The 16,303-nt window shown below is 51.3% G+C and overlaps 1 protein-coding gene across 1 annotated transcript in view; it reads right to left on the minus strand.

Moving 5' to 3' along the window:
• Positions 1-1,065: 1,065 nt before the first annotated feature.
• PCNX2 (pecanex 2) overlaps positions 1,066-16,303 on the minus strand; it is a 311,805-nt gene continuing 296,567 nt past the window's right edge. Inside the window, exons 33-34 of the mRNA XM_025356806.1 lie at positions 3,876-4,324; positions 1,066-2,097 (exon numbers count right to left, since the gene is read on the minus strand). Coding sequence (XP_025212591.1) covers positions 1,924-2,097; positions 3,876-4,324 — 623 coding nt within the window. The 3' untranslated portion in view covers positions 1,066-1,923. The remainder of the gene's footprint in view (positions 2,098-3,875; positions 4,325-16,303) is intronic.

The raw sequence follows: 16,303 nt of genomic DNA on the forward strand, positions 1-16,303 counted from the left end.
CTGTGCATCTGCGCCTCAGTATGCATACTCGAGATGCCCGCTCTCATAGACCGTACAGAGCGTCACTGCACTTACCTGATTCATGTGGCCTTAGTGTTGTAGATACACTGTGTCACTTTCATCCTCCCTCCTCCCCCAAAAAGATGCCACAGAGAACGGTGAACTGGGATAAGCAATGAGCGGAATAACAGTTGAAGAAGCACCTCACGAACCTCCCCAGAGAAACGGGATGGAGGAGCGCCCAGGGTACTCTTGCCCTCTTGCCTGCGCTGCCATTTCCTTCCAGCCTGGGTTTCTAGCTCTTTTTGTGGAATGCTTTCTGTGTTTCCTATTTCTGGATGCCTAAGGAGTGGCCAGTCATACTCCTGGCTGACCACTGCCAGGCACTGTGGTTTTCCTCACTGAACTCAAGGAGTCACCCTCCGTGGGGAGGCCACACTCAGCTCCAGGCCTGCCGTTTAGCCTTTGGGGCTTGGCTGTAAAGTTGCCCAAGAGGATTACAGGAGCTGCCAGCCAAGTTTAATTTGGCCACCTCAGAGAACTGCAGCAAGGCCCTACCAGCTTCCCATTAGACAAACAACTGCATTTAAATTAAATACAGTTTGCACCTCTAGGGAGTACTGGCCTGAAAATAATAGCATTCTGTCTCTGATTATAGAGTATACTTACTTTTATTAATTGCTGATTCTTAGTTTACCAAAAAAAAAAAAAATTATAAAAGCATTACCATTTACTTTCCAAAGGGTAAGAGATTCTCTACAATACCTTCCCCCAACCCTCTCCTCAAATTTCCAAATCCTAAATACTATGAAGAAATTTGTGTGACTGTTTAAAATTGAGTATTTCCTTCTAACTATTGTCTTTTGAAAACGGATGGTTCACCAGGCCAGTGATACTCTGTGGACTGCATTTTGGGACCTCTACCCCAGCAGGGATACAGGCTCCTCGGGGTCTTCAAGATGGGAAAAGTTGTCTCGGAATTTACCCAAATGTCGTTCTCACCATAAAAGATATACTTGTAGAAATGAGAAGCTTCAATATAACTCAAAACACTGGACACAGCAATAACTATAAACATTTTAATTTCAAAAACAAAGGTGTGTGCGAGTGTTGTGTGACACAGTAAGGGTTGCGGGGCTTGGAGGACAAGCACGCGTCCCTGGGAAGCCCGCAGGGTGCTGGCAGCCCGCAAATCGCTTAGACTACAGTGAGGGGCATTGTGTGACTCTGAGGGGGCTTTCCATGCACCGAATGGACTCAGTTTCTAAACTCACATCCTAATGTATCCTGGCTCTTCACAGAATACTGGAGACATGACTGCATGCACGATCACGGTTCTTGTTGTGAAGCTGCCACCATGTTACGCTTAACAGCTGCATAAATATTATAAAGAAATAGGGTTTTCCTGACACTTAGATTTAACCTTAATGCATCTAACCGGCTGATGGTATCAGACGTGCTGCTGTTCATTTATTTTTCATGGTAACAGTAACATATAAAGTGCCAATGATGTAACATGCAGTTGTCTTATTTTCATCAGGGCATTTGTTTCATGGCTCTGTTTAGTTGTTTTAAAATAGTAAATGGCTTTTGTTTGCGATTTCAGATTCTGGAACATGTGTGGTGCTGTCCGTGGTGCGCCGTTCCGGGCGGCGCTGTGCCTGGCGGGGAAGGTGTGCTGTGGCTTCTTTGTTGTTTTTTTGTTTCCCCATCATGTGAGGGTTTTTGTTGTTGTTGTTGTTTGTTTGTTTGTTTGTTTCAAAAACCTGAGATGAGTTCTGTGTTCTGGAACAGCTCTCCTTTTCCACAGGAGGGGCCCCTCATGGTTCGCAGGATTGGTTGGTTGTGATTTGGGGAGCACGAAGGAGAGCAATGCAGGTGGGAGCGGTGGGGACCCGGCCTCCCCGCCCGGTCACATGCCCGTCACTGTTCGTCCGATACACTTTGCTGTGAGGCCGTGTCGTCCAGGCCCATGTCCTCCTGGCTTGCTCTCCTGCAGACAACCCCGAGAGTCTCCGCCACAGCCTCAGCCGGACGTCGGTCACGAAGCTGCCCCTGCTCGGTGGCATCGGTGGGCTCACATGGCTCGGAGAGGTGCTTCCAAAGAGAAGAGAGAAGCAGTGAATAGCTCAGCAAATGTGCACTACCCACTTGTAACTGGCCTCACCCCACCCGTGCTGTGGGAGCTAAAGGCTAGTGCTGCCATATCCTTGAGGTCAGGTTCTAAAGTCAGGTCAAATGATGGAGGGCCAGCACGGTGGCCTCTGAGGACAGGACGGGCAACATCTGAGACACAGGGGCTCTGCGCATGGACCTCTGGATGACTGCACTGGAAAGAGCGGCCCTGGGGGGAAAGGGCATTTGTGCGCCTGGCTTTCCAGCTGTGGTTCGTGTCACTTCCTGCACACTTAGCCTGTCATGCATGCTGAGTTCTAGCAGGCTTGACCCCAGGGAAACACAGAGGCCATTCTATTCTGGGGGCATGTGGTCTCAAGACAATTGTCTGTTTTGGAGAGCCGGAAGGAGAATTTGACGGAATCGCAGAACTACACCCACAGACTGACTTTAACACAGATTGGGGCAGGGAGAAGGGTGATACTTTGTGCATTTTTATTGAGGAAATAAAGAAAAGGGAGGGGAAATGTATTCTTTTAGTTATCTAACTAAGGTCAAACTCCTGAAGTAACCAGCTCTTTCCTCTTCGCCAGGAAAGCCTGGGGGTTCCAGGAGAGCCCATAAATCTCCCCCTCCGTGAAAGATGGCACCCACGGCTGCAATCCTGTGGCTCCTTGTGGGGCGGCTGGCCCAGCCTCGGCTTCCCCTGGCAGGAAGGTACTTGCCTGGAGAGCCGTTTCCCATGAAGGAGAGGGAGAGCGACACTAGGAATGTTCAGGTGCAGCCCCCTCTCTCCACCTGCAAATTACCTCACCCAGAACCAGAGGCCAAGCCGCGGTGTGGCCCCTTCTCTCCACCTTTAAATAACCTCACCCAGAACCAGAGGCCAAGCTGCTGCAACTCTGGTGCTTGATGGAAAGCATGAGCCATGGTCAGGGAAACCTGAACACTCAAAAGGAGTGGGGCAACTCTCCAAATCTGACCCATTTTTGCCTTGACACCATCGATTTTTCTGTCTACCAGGTTACGAAGGAGAACTGCCGGGTATTTATTTACTTTTTTCGCACTGATGAAGCTCAAGTATTCATTTCATCTCAGCTGGCTCAGGATTCTAGACAAGGAAGAGCTTATTTGGGTGAAGTCCTTAAAATGCTCCTTGTCTAGTATTTAAATACCTAAAAGCAGTGGGCCGTCTCAGCAGCTTTAAAGTTAAATCTATTGGCTGAGAAGCAATGATACTCTAACTCCATTGGAGAAGAAGCAATGATGCTCTAACTCCATTGGAGAAGAAGCAATGATGCTCTAACTCCATTGGAGAAGAAGCAATGATGCTCTAACTCCATTGGAGAAGCAGCAATGATGCTCTAACTCCAGCATTGACAGGTGCCCTTTCCTCTCCCTCAGGCCAGAACCATGTGAGAAGAGTCCCACTGTGTGAATGGGTGGAGGGCATTCTCCCTCATGCCCCAGTGTAGGGTAGATGGCCACAGTTCTGCAGAACCCCTGTGTCTGGTGACTCCTTTCAGTGTCTGCCTGGGCATTATCATTTACAGGACATGTGCTCTGTATCTTGTCTGCTTCCAAGAGTAGCTAAGCCACTTCGTGTCTAATCACTGTCCTTTTCACTCTGGGAACCCCACAGAGGAGGGGAGGGGGTTCTGCAGGCAGAAAGGTGGGAATGCAAGGCAGGTACCATGCTCAGGCCAGGAGCCCATGCCACCACCCCAGCCCGTCCTGGTGAGCCCTGTCCAGCCCCTTACCCGAGTGGCCTGGCTGGCAGCCCTGGCCGAGGGGCCCATCACGATGTTGACGCTGCTGGATGACTGGGTGTCACTGGTATTGCCCCCCTCCGCAGCAGAGAGTCCGGAAATGACGAGCGCGCTGGAAAAGCTCCTCTTGCCAAAGAGGAAGCTCAGGGTGGAGCTGGTGGAAGAGCCCAGGCTGGACCTGATGAGTGCCTCGGCCCGCTCGCGGACGCTCAGGTGGCCCGTGGTGGTGACAGGCGGGGGCTGCGAGTGCAGGGACGTGGCTGAGGTGTGCAAGGAGAGCCGGCTTTCCGAGAGCCTCTGGGCCAGCTCGTGCACTGAGGTGGACGTCTGCAGGAATGTTTGGCGGCTCTCTAAGATGGGGCCAGATGAGCTCAGCATGGGCGGCCTTTGGCTTAGTGCCGAGTGTGCCTGCACGGACTGGCTCCTGCCTTTCCTCCTGCCTTTAAAAGAAAGCAGAACACAGAGTTGTAGCGGGTGGTCATGAACATCGATACCTGTGTGGGGAAGCAAGTGGCCTGCTCTGCCTGGGCCCAATGACCCCGCCTCAGTGCACCACCTGCAAGGCTGGGACAAGAGCTGGAAGCCTGACCACTGCTTCACCCACTCCCTCCCGCCAAGTCCAGGTCCTGAGAACTGAAGGGCCAACCGAAGGGCACCCAAGGGTGGGGGCTGGGGTTGGGGTTGGGGGTACAGTGTGAGAAGCTGCAGCCAGGGTGACAGATCTGCCCAGTTTGCCAGGACATTCCTGGTTCTAGCACTGAAAAGTCCCATATCCCTGGAAGCTGCTCGGTTCAGGCAAACCAGGACGATGCCAGGAGCGGAACTTGGGCTCATAAAGTAAACCCAAATGTGATCCTGGCTCAGGATCTTGGTTCCTATGCTCATCTGACCAGCAGCGATAAAGGAAAACATGCAGGGTTCTGTCATTTTTATTTGCCATGGAAAAGAAGAAAGGGGAGGAGAGCTGAAAGCCCATGCCGTGGCCTCCTTTCCGGAACAGCTTTCCTTACAGGCTCGCACACTACTGGCCAGGCCTGGGCCTTTGCCCACCGCCTCGCCCCTCAGGGGCCCTGCCACCCCAGCCTTTGCTGAGACTTGTCTAGACAAGGCCATTTTTGACAAAAGGGACTGGACTGCCCCCAAAGATGTGGTTGTGTCCAAGCTTCTGGAAGCAGGATAACATCATGGGGTCTTCTGTGCATGATGGACCTGTGCAGCCTGTGGTTCAGCTTTGCAGTCTAAGCAGTCTGAGGAAACGGGTGCTGGCTAGAACACCGGGTTGCTTAACTTGAGCATCCATGATCACCAGGGGCTAACTGCAAAATATCATTTTGATGGGAGCAGCTAGTGACGTCACAGTTCTATGAACGGCCTCATGGGCATGTCTCCTGCAGCTGCTACAGTTAGGCATTAAATCAAGACAAACAGAGGGGGCGGAGGCATGAGTATCAGAAAGGACGTCCTATGCATTGCCTTGTGTTCTACCTCACCCCAAATGCCCATTATTCATTGTGCATCTGGTGATTCTGAAGCGGGTGTGGCTGCCCCTAGGAGAACCCAAGAACTGACATGTCATGTAAGAGGCAATTCCTTAGGGATACACATTACGAAGGGGATTCCAGGGATCCTTCCAGCCCCACCCCACCCCACTGTGGCCTAGGCTGAAGGAGCCTTTCTGCCTCATGTTGACCACAGTGCCAGTTTGGATGCTATGATGGTCGAGTGCCCATTTGCAGGGGGCACTAGTGCTCCCATCTCACTTTCTCCTGCTCGTGTGGTGACGGTGTGGAGTGCTCACCCCACAGTGCTGTGGGCTTCCACGTGACGGGGTTGCCCTCCCCAGGGTGAGTGTGCTCAGCCCCTAGCATGGGGCCCACCCGCCTCTGCCGCAGGAGGGATGCATCCAGGCCAGCCTGAAAGGTCCCGGCTGAGTAGCTGAATATGTTCCTCTTACAGAGAAAAAGGAGAGGAGGAAAGGGATCCTGATGAATCAGAATGAAAAACAAGGGGGGCGATTTGTTAGTTTATTCAGCGTCTGGCAGGGCCGGACGTCTGTTTGCGATTTCTACTGTAAAGCTGATCACTGTCCAAAAATACTCCACATTGATCCACAAGTCAATGATGGTGATGCTCAAAAGAAGACCACCCACACTTGGTGGGGAACTTCCCAGAGAATTCCAGGAACAAGGGGACAAATAACCCACTGTGTGTCAAAGGGCAGTGGCCTGCTGTAGTCTGTGCAAGACAAGGACTCCCCCACCACCTGATTTCATTGCTTCAGATTTTCTCATTGCTCTTTTTTTTTTCAAAATTAATTTTGCAAATGGAGCAGCACTAAGGAAGCAAACTATGCTAAATGCATTTGTGCTACTCAGGATCATTATTTTACAATTTAACTTATTTTGCAAATTACTGTATTACCAAGTTATGAATGTTTCTAGGGGAAACCTTTTTAGAACCTGAATGGAAATACCTCATATGTAAATCACCCTCCTTGGTTTATTATCGTGGCGCTTAATTCCTTTGTCTTTGATGTTGTCTGAAAAGTGGTGGTGTTGCTCCTTAGTGATATGAGAACACAGCCTCCCTCTCCAATCTGGGATTCGGATTAGTTACGAATTCCTAACTGCTCACCAGTAAGTAGGTCACCAGCCTCCACTGCTAGGCCAACTCCCCTTCCAGCTGTGACATATACTTTTTACCCCAGCAAGCCGATTGCAGGTTGTCGGGCCCTAGATGAGGCTGGCATAGTGAGCGCCTGGCGGCTGGGTGCAAAGTGCTGTGTGCACCAGCAGCAGCCGATGCACAGCGTGGCCGGCCTGGGGAGAGGAGTTCTGCTCGTGGGGTCTCAGGCAGGAGGGAGCCCAGTCCGCTCAGCCTCTAGCAAGGGCTTGGGATTGGGATACCTGGCCAGAACTGAGGCAGGGACCAACGAAGGCTGGGGGCAGCTGGGTCCCCAGTTATGCGAGTTGAGTCTTGGTGACTTGGTGAGTAAAATAAGACCCTTGTTAGAATTTGGTTCAAATTCGCCCTTCAAAACTGCTCACTCTTTGCTACTTGGCTAAGTGTCTCTGTCATGCCCTTCCCAGAGAGGCAGGTCCTCCAGTCTGAGAGGCCCCCGACCACCTCTCGAATGGCACTCAGCACACTGTGTTGTCACTGTCTGATGCACAGTCCTCTCCACTATATGCCCTTTCTGCAGCAAAGGAGCCCTGTATCACCGCTATGAGCTCAGCACCCAGCACACTAACATGTAAGTAAAGGATACATGGGACAAACCTGCAAAACAGACCAGATGCCAAAACCCTGATTAGAAATCCAGTGGGTCTCAGAAAGTTCGGGGTGGGTACAGTGTTTCTTAAACTTGGCCATTAGAAGCATTTCAAAAAATTAATCAGTATCTTGACTAGAGGCTGAGACCCAAGGGGCTGCCACTGCAGACTGGAGGGCAAGCTATAGGTTAGGAAAATAGGAAGGTGATTCCTCCATTGTTCCAGGGTCAAGTACAAAGATCCGGGATCAGGAATGTCCTCCCCATAGCTGGAGACTGGCCTCTAACCCCCCTGCACTGGCCAAGCAGGTCTCCGGCTTCCTTTCTGGGAGCTGTGTGTCTCAACTGGGACGGGCATGGTTGTTTTACTTAACTGGGAGGAGGGTGAGAAGGAGGCCAGAGACTGAAATCAAATCCAGTTATGTTCACATGCCTGAAGGGAATGATGGCCTGCTGGGAATGGCAGGCAGGTGGTTTCTGCAAAGTGTCCCGGGCAGGGCCAGGCAGAGCCACCCCTCCCACTGTGGTAGCCTCCTTCTTGGGCTTGCTCTCCTTGGAACCCCAGGGGCTACCTGCACATTGGGTCTCAAGTGCAGTGTCTTGAGATGAATGAAAGCTTTGCGCTCCCGGTCCCAGTCAGGGCTACAGACCCACATGCGCACACCATCCGCATCCATGAAGGAGGAGGTCAGAATCAGGGGCGTGGCCAGGTGCAGGAGGTAAGAGCCTGTGGGTGCAACTTCTCTCTTACTGACACCACGGGCATCTTCTAGCATCTGCTGTGTATTGAGTGCCGAGGGTGCCATGGTGTGGATGTAGGAGCCCTCAGGAAGTTCACACCTACTCGTACTCTCCTTTTCCAAGGCCAAGGGCTCCAACATGAGGCCCAGGAGTGTATGTGTTGGGGGAGCTGCTAACTGCTGAGACAAGACAATGGCTCCTGACCTTCTACCGCCCATGGGGAAGAAGCAAGTGTAGTGAACCACAGTGGAAGGTGGCCCGTACCCCACTGTGGCTGTTACCACAGTGGGAGTAGAAAGAAGGTGACGTTTAATTTTTCCAGGGGACAAGAAAGAGAGATGTCCATGTCTTGAGTGTGGGGTCGTCAAGTTATCCCTTTCCTGTGCCTATTTTGGGCGGCTCTGGATTTCTTCCAGGAGACCTGCTGTGCCCATGGTGTCTCAGAATTCCCTGCTGCCTGGAGGCTTCCTGGGGGCCCCGGATGCTGGTTTGAAGCAAACATGCACATACCTTCCAGCCTCCTGAATTCGAGTTTGGCCTCCAGCCCTGTTCCCACTGGCATCCCCAAAGTGGGCATTTTGCTTACATCGCCGGCCGGCTTTGGGGCCCCGTCATGAGCTTTAAAGGAGTTGCCCCAGGAGGCCTCACTGAAGGCAGCTGCCGTAGCAGAGGCTGAGTGCAGAGATGCCCGGGCAGCTGAGGCAGGGCTGCAGCATGGCAAGGCGGATGGCAGGGCTGTCCCCTGATATCCTCCCCACTGGGCCTCATGCCCCGCACCTTCCTGTAGCTCACTGGGCCCCCTCGGGGACTCCAGTCCGAATGGTCTGGACAGGCGGCTGCCCTCAGTGCTTGAGTTCCTCATAGGGACCGCTTGAGGATCTCAGCTGCATCTGAAGGCAGCCTGGCTGCTCTCGGGCTGGGGAAGTACCTGAAGGGGACCATGGGTGCAGTCCTCCCCTCAGCCTATCAGCTGTCCTTAGGGCCCCTCTTTTCAGAGCCCTATCACCAAGTATCACCAGGAGCCTTCAGTCTTGGGTCTCCTGGAGAGCCTTCTGGACAGCTGAGTCACATCCTGGAGGGATTCTGGCAGGGGGATTGGGGCACCAAGGACATGATGGTACATTTCAGGAGAGCCAACAAGATCGGCAGCTCTTGGCTCCACTGCTCTTGGCTGTGATAGAACCTGGCTACAGCTGCAAGTCTGAGACCCGAGAGCCTTACACCCTCGCCCTCTAGGGAAGCTGTAGTGTAAGTGGCTGAGGCCAGGAGGGGTAACCATCCACTCATTCATTCAACCTTTGTCTGCTGAGCCCAGACCATGCTTACTACCCAGCTCAGCACCTCAGAGGTTTCCCCTGGTGGCCCCTGCAGCCATCTGTGTCCCCACAGGGCCAGGAAGCTGTGGAGCGGGAGCATGTCAACCAGCTCCCACCCACTCCTGCTTGGCCATGTGCTGGGTTCCCAGGACTCCAGAATTCGCTGCCCCAAACTGGGGCCTGCACAGGCCTCTTCCCCAGGGTCCCCTCCCAGGGCGGACCTTGGGTCTACTTGCAGGTGTGTGCACCCCCAGACGGGCATGCGAATGGGTGGCTGCAGTGTATGCAGGCAGCCCCTCACCTGGCAGGATGTGGGGAGAGCAGGGAGGAGGGTGGCATGGTCTTCACGTGTGCTCCTGTCACAGGCTCTGCAGAAGTTACAGCTGCCCAACTGAGCATCCAGTGTGGGCTGCACTGTCCTAGGTGCCGGGCAGTGAACAGCTCATGGGGAATTCCGACCACAGACGAGGGACATGCATCAGGCACGGATTGGAGGGGAAGAGAAAGTGGGGCAGGGGGACAGCAGTGCTGTATGGAAGGCTGGCCAGGGTCTCTTGGATAAGCTGGGATTTGATGGGAGGCTGCGTGAGTGAATGAAGGAGCTGCAAGCCCGGGAGAGGCACGTTCGACACAGAGGAGGCAGCAGCTGAGGGGGTCCTGAGGAGGAGAATGCTTGACACTGGTGAGGGACAGTAAGAGGCCGTGTGCTGGGGATATGGGCTTGTAGGAGAGGGCTGAGAGAAGGCATCAGAGAGGCAGCAGGTCAGATGGGGGTCTGCAGGGGAGGGGTGCGCATGGGATGTGCGTGGGTGTTCCGGGCTGAATCGTGTTCCCTCCCCAGATTCCTCTGTTGAAGCCTTAACCCCCAGGACCTCAGGGTGGGGCCTTACTTTGATACAGGGTCATTGCAAATGTAGTTCATTAAGATAAGATCATACTGGAGTAGGATGGGCCCTGAGTCCAAGATGACCAGTGTCCTTATAAAAAAGGGACGTGTGGACACAGACAAGCACACAGGAAGAACACGATGTGAAGACGAAGCCAGAGCTCAGTGGTGCTTCTCCAGGCCAGGGGATGCCAAAGATGCCAAAGAACCACCACAAGCTAGGGAAGGGTCCTGGACCCCACTCCCCTCCAGCCCTCAGGGGGAACCAAGCCTGCCCCACACCTGGATCTCAGACTTGCAGCCTCCAGAACTGGCAGACGGCAGGCTCATGCTGTTTAAGCCACCCGAGCCATGGCACTTTGTTATGGCAGCCTAAGCAGACTCACAAATTCTGAGCTGAAGCCATCATTCAACAGAAGAACAATGTGAACTGATTTAAGTTTAAATAAAATCACTCTGACTTGCTTTGTGGAGATTTACGATTTTGTGAGTTTCAGAGCTGCATGAAAGACCAGAGAGAAAAAGCAGGAGAGACGATAGCAGGAGAGGTGTTTCCTTCTTTTAAGTAGGAAAGGGGTGGCACGCCTTGTTCAATCTCCCCTGTCCCCTTCTAGCTCTCTGACCCTCTGCTGGGGATAAAAGCCTTGGCATAGCTTCCTAGGCTGCAGTGCCTTCTTTCCTCAGCATGTCAGCTCCTTGAGCTAGAAAGGGACTTGAGATAGTCCCTTGCTCTGCTCCTGTCCCTCCCTGACCACAGTGAGAAAGTAAAGGAGCCCCTGCTGGCTGCTTCAGAAAGAACTGGGTGTCAGCTTTGCCTGCTCGTGAGGCCAGAAGGAAGATCACTTATAAGTGGAACCCTTGCCAGCCAGGGGACAGGACAAAGTCATGCTGGGCAGGTACATGCCAGCTGCACAGATGGAAGGCAGGAAGCAAGGGCGGCACACTCCGTGTTCAGTAATGCTTGCTTCCATCAGCTCATTCCCAGGGCTGGGGACAAGGACACTTGAAGCAGCATCCCTAGGGCCAGGACAATGGGATGGTGCAAGGTGGTTGGGATCACAAGTTCTGCAGCCAGCTCGCCTAGGCATGACTTTCAGACTGGCCACTGCCTGGCTGGGTGACACTGGACAGTGACCTAAGTTTTCTAGGCCTCTGGTCTCCACCCAAATTTCATCTTGAATTATAATCCCCATGTTTTGAGGGACAGACCTGCTGGGAAGTGAATGGATCATGGGGGTGGTTTCCCCAGGCCGTTCTCGTGATAGCGGGTGAGTTCTCGTGAGAGCTGATAGTTTTAAAGTGTGGCACTTCCTTGGTCTCACTCTCTTCTGCTGCCATGTAAGACACACCTTGCTTCCCCTTCACCTCCTGCCATGATTGTAAGTTTCCTGAGGCCTCCCCACCATGTGGACCTGTGAGTCATTTAAACCTATTTTTATAAATTACCCAGTCTCAGGTTGTATCTTTATAGCAGTGTGAAAATGGACTTTTACGGAGAATTGGTACCAGCACAGTGGGGTATTGCTATAAAGATACCTGAAAATGTGGAAGCAACTTTGGAACTGGGTGATAGCCAGAGATTGGAATAGTTTGGGGGGCTCAGAAGAAGACAGGCAGATGAGTGAAAGTTTGGAACTTCCTAGAGACTTGCTCAGTGGTTATGACCAAAATGTTGATAGTGATATGGACAATGAAGTCCAGGCTGAGGTGGTCTCAGATGGAGATGAGAAACTTTTTGGGAACTAGAACAAAGGTCACTCTTGCTGTGCTTTAGCAAAGACACTGGCGGCATTTCACCCCTGCCCTAGAGATCTGTGGGACTTTGAACTTGAGAGAGATGATTTAGGGTACCTGGTGGAAGAAATGTATAAGCAGCAAAGGATTCATGAGGTGATCTGGCTTATTCTGAAAGCTTTCAGTCATATTTGTTCATGAAGAGATGGTTTGGAAGTAGAACTTATGTTTAAAAAGGAAGCAGAATATAAAGGTTTGGAAAATTTGCAGCCTGACGATGGAGGAGAAAAGAAAAGCCCATTTTCTGGGGAGGAATTCAAGCCCACTGCAGAAATCTGCATAAGTAACAAGGAGCAGAATGTTAATAGCCAAGACAATGGGGAAAATGTCTCCAGGGCATTTCAGAGATCTTCACAGAAGCCCCTCCTATCACAAGCCTGGAGGCCTAGGAGGGAAAAATGGTTTCATGGGTTGGGCCACGGACACCACCATTCTGTGCAGCCTCTGGATTTGGTGCCCTGCATCCCAACCACTCCAACTCCAACATGGCTAAAAGGGGCCAAGGTACAGCTTGGGTCATTGCTTCAGAGGGTGCAAACTCCAAGCCTTTGCTGCTTTCATGTGGTGTTGGGCCTGAGGGTGTGCAGAAGACAAGAGTGGAACTTTGGGAACCTCTGCTTAGATTTCAGAGGAGGTATAGAAATGCCGGGCATCCAGGCAAAAGTCTGCTGCAGGGACAGAGCTCTCATGGAGAACCTCTGCTAGGGCAGTGTGGAAGGGAAATATGTGGTTGGAGCCCCCAGAGTCCCACTGGGTTACTGCCTAGTGGAGCTGTGAGAAGAGGGCCACCATCCTCCAGATCCCAGAAAGGTACATACACCAACAGCTTGCACCGTGCACCTGGAAAAGCTGCAAACACTCAACCCCAGCCCATGAAAGCAGCTGCGGGGATGGTACCCATGCAGAGCTGCCCAAGGCATTGGAAGCCCACCTCTTGCGCCAGTGTGACCTGGATGTGACACATGGCATTGAAGGAGATTTTGGAGCTTTAAGATTTAATGACTGCCCAGCTGGGTTTTGGACTTGCATGGGGCCTGTGGCCCCTTTGTTTTGGCCAATTCCTTCCATTTGGAAGCGGAACATTTACCCAATGCTTGTTCCCCCATTGTATCTTTGAAGTAACTAACTTGTTTTTGATTTTACAGGCTCATAGGTGGAAGGGACTTGTCTTGACTCAGATGAGATTTTGGATTTGGACTTTTGAGTTAATGTTGGAATGAGTTAAGACTTTGGGGGATGATTGGGAAGGCATGATTGGTTTTGAAATGTGAAAGGGCATGAGATTTAGGAGGGACTAGAGACAGAATAATATGGTTTAGCTCTGTATCCCCACCCCCAAAAAATCCCCATGTGTTGAGGGAGGGACCTGGTGAGAGGTGACTGAATCATGGGGGTGGTTTCCCCCAGGCTGTTTTTGTCATAGTGAGTGAGTTCTCATGAGAGCTGGTGGTTTTAAAGTGTGGCACTTCCTCATTCTTGCTCTCTCCTGCCACCATGTAAGATGTGTCTTGCTTCCCCTTCGCCTTCCACCATAATTGTAAGTTTCTTGAGGTCTCCCCAGCCATGCAGAACTGTGAGTCAATTAAACCTCCTTCTTTTGTAAATTACCCAGTCTCAGGTAGTATCTTTATAGCAGTGTGAAAACGGACTAATACACTCAGTTTCTTTATCTGCAAGATGAGGAGGGTGAAACCGCCTGCATCTCTAAGAGCCATGGTGAGGATCCAGTGAATTTGCACATGAAAGTACTCAGGATGGTGTTGGTAGAGTAGCACCTGAGAACTGTTACTGTTACCAAATTTTATCTCCTGCAGCAAGGATGCCGTGAATAGCCGTGGGAGCAAAGAAAGAGCAGAGTGGCAGCAAGGCGGGTAATTTCAAAGCAGCTGATGCTTGGCCCAGGGCTTCATAAATCTCCCCAACCCTCCATCCCCCTAGCAGGACAACAACGGGTCTCAGAGCCTGGGACAAAGTCAGGCTGCAGGTGTGGCCAAGGCATGTGGGGTGTGGGATATTTTGCCAGGCACGCACCTTTACTTGTAAAATGTAGAAAGTCAGCGGTGGCCTTGGCAGGAGCAGTTTTAAGAAGCATTCATGAGAAATTTAATAGCTGGTCTGGGCTTTAGTAGATCCTGCTCCAGAGTAAGCGTGTCATTTAAATATGTGGAGGTAGATGCCCAAAAAATACAAAGCAGCTGCAAGAGTTGGAAGCGGTAACCTCTGGGAATTAGGAATGTTCCTGGGGGGTGAAGCAGGGAAACCCATGATTTTTGTTTTAATCCAGGCAGTTCTGTTTGAGTTTTAAACTATGCTGATTGTATAGTTTGATTATTAAATTTTAAGTTAAAAATCCAATTAAAAACAAAAGATCTTGCTCTGACATCTTCCACAAACGGGAAGCTGTGATTGCTTCTGTAAATGTGAGGAATGCTCACTGCCTATGGTGTTTGGACTGCAGGGAGTGGAAGAAACACCAGCTCTTCCAGGCAAGGCCAGTTGCAGGCACTGTTTTACTAGGAAGAAAGAGAAGAAGGTGTTTCCAATTTTTTTTTTTCTCCCCCTGCCCAGGCTGGAGCGCTGTGGCGTGATCTCGGCTCACTGCGACCTCCGCCTCCTGGGTTCAAGGGATTCTCCTGCGTCAGCCTCCAAAGTAGCTGGGATTACAAGCACCCACCACCACACCTGGCTAAATGTTTTTTGTATTTTTAGTAGAGATGGGGTTTCACCATGTTGGCCAGGCTGGTCTGGAACTCCTGACCTCAAGTGATCCTCCCACCTCAGCCTCCCAAAGTGCTGGGATTATAGGCGTGCACCACAGCACCCAGCCTCCAATTTCTTTTCTGCCAAGCCTCAAGAAACCAGGTCTGAAGCGCTTCTGGAGCCCCCACCTCTGACTCCTGTCTCGGACCCTGCCCACCCCGTAGCCAGACCCCCCTGACTCTAGACTTTCTCTGGTCCACACAAGTCACCTGGAAGTACTGGCAAATGACAGACGCTTAGGCATTTCACCGTTTGGAAGCTACTCTGCATTTTCCCATCTGGAAAGTCACTCCCGTGATCCTGAAACACATTTTTCATGCGATACGAAATGTTAACTAAACAATGAGATACCGGAGGCCTGGGAGCTGCACGGGAGGCCTCCAGCAGGCGTCCTGCAGGGCCTCAGAGTAAACAGCATGGGGTGGGTGGGGCAGGGGGAGATCTTTTTTCCTTTCTTTTGAGCAGCTGATACTACCTATTTTGTCTATTTACCTATCTATCTACCTACCTACCTTTCTTTCTGTCCTCTATCAATCAGTCCCTATCTACCTATCTAGCATCTGTGAAAGGAAAATAAAATCTCCCCAAACTCATATGCCAAAGGAAAAAGTCAAGCCTGGGGACCGAGACACACAAAACTGCCTCCCTTCTAATTTGCTTGCAGAGAAATTACTTGTGGGCCCCAAGATCTTCACTCTAAAACAGTTCTGTTAAATTTCACCCTGACAATGTAAATGAACAGCTTATCTTTACAAATGTGGGACAAAGACAGGACTAGGAGTCCTCCATCTGCTCACCTGAGACAAAGGCACTCATGAGTCCTTCTTCAACTCTATGTTTACTGCATGTAAAAATGCAGATCTGCAGAGCTGGAGATGAACGTACAATTGACTATTTCTCTACCCACTCTTTTTACATGTAAAATGTGGATTCAGTGAAGGTTGATCAAAAGCCTCAAAGGCTGGTTGCAGTGGTTGCAAAATGCCCCTTTTCCCTACCCCCCGCCCCGCCTTTTTCCCCTATTGCCCATTCTTTCCCCTTTAAATAATGAAGTCCCCAAATCCTCTTTGGAAAAGGTAGCCACAGTTGGGTCTGTTGCTCATGTCCCTTTTCCCTGAGCACATCTTTAACCTTGGCAAAATAAACCTCTAAATTAATTGAAAGCTGTCTCAGATACTTTTTGGTTTACACATCCTCTCTCTCTCTCTCTGTGTCTCTCTCTCTTTTTCTCTCTCATGTCTTGCCCATGTTTGCGTACATCCTACTGTCTCTGTTCAATCCTCTGCCTTGCTCTGGGCACTCCCAGGAGGCAGGGACTGTAACTCCTGGCTCATTTGGTGCAGAGCTGGCAGGAGAAGCATGCACAGAGGCACTTATTAAACGCTCCTGGACAGTGAGGAAGAACTGAGGCCAAAAGGTAAAACCACTAACATGCTTCAGAGGGTAAAGCCAAGGGCCAGCAGGAACCAGGGCAGAGCATTCATCTCTCTCACGTTCCCAGGACACTCATCCTCTGCCAACCCTCAGGACCTCCTTTTCTAGTCCAGCCACCTCCTCCCCAGCACAGACCACCAGTGGAGTTTTGGAACTTCATCCATCTGGTGGAGTATAACTATTTGCGTGTTAGTTTAAACATGATTTTAAATTTTAG

The sequence above is a fragment of the Theropithecus gelada genome, chromosome 1 (genome assembly GCF_003255815.1).
Source record: "Theropithecus gelada isolate Dixy chromosome 1, Tgel_1.0, whole genome shotgun sequence".
Classification (NCBI taxonomy): domain Eukaryota; kingdom Metazoa; phylum Chordata; class Mammalia; order Primates; family Cercopithecidae; genus Theropithecus; species Theropithecus gelada.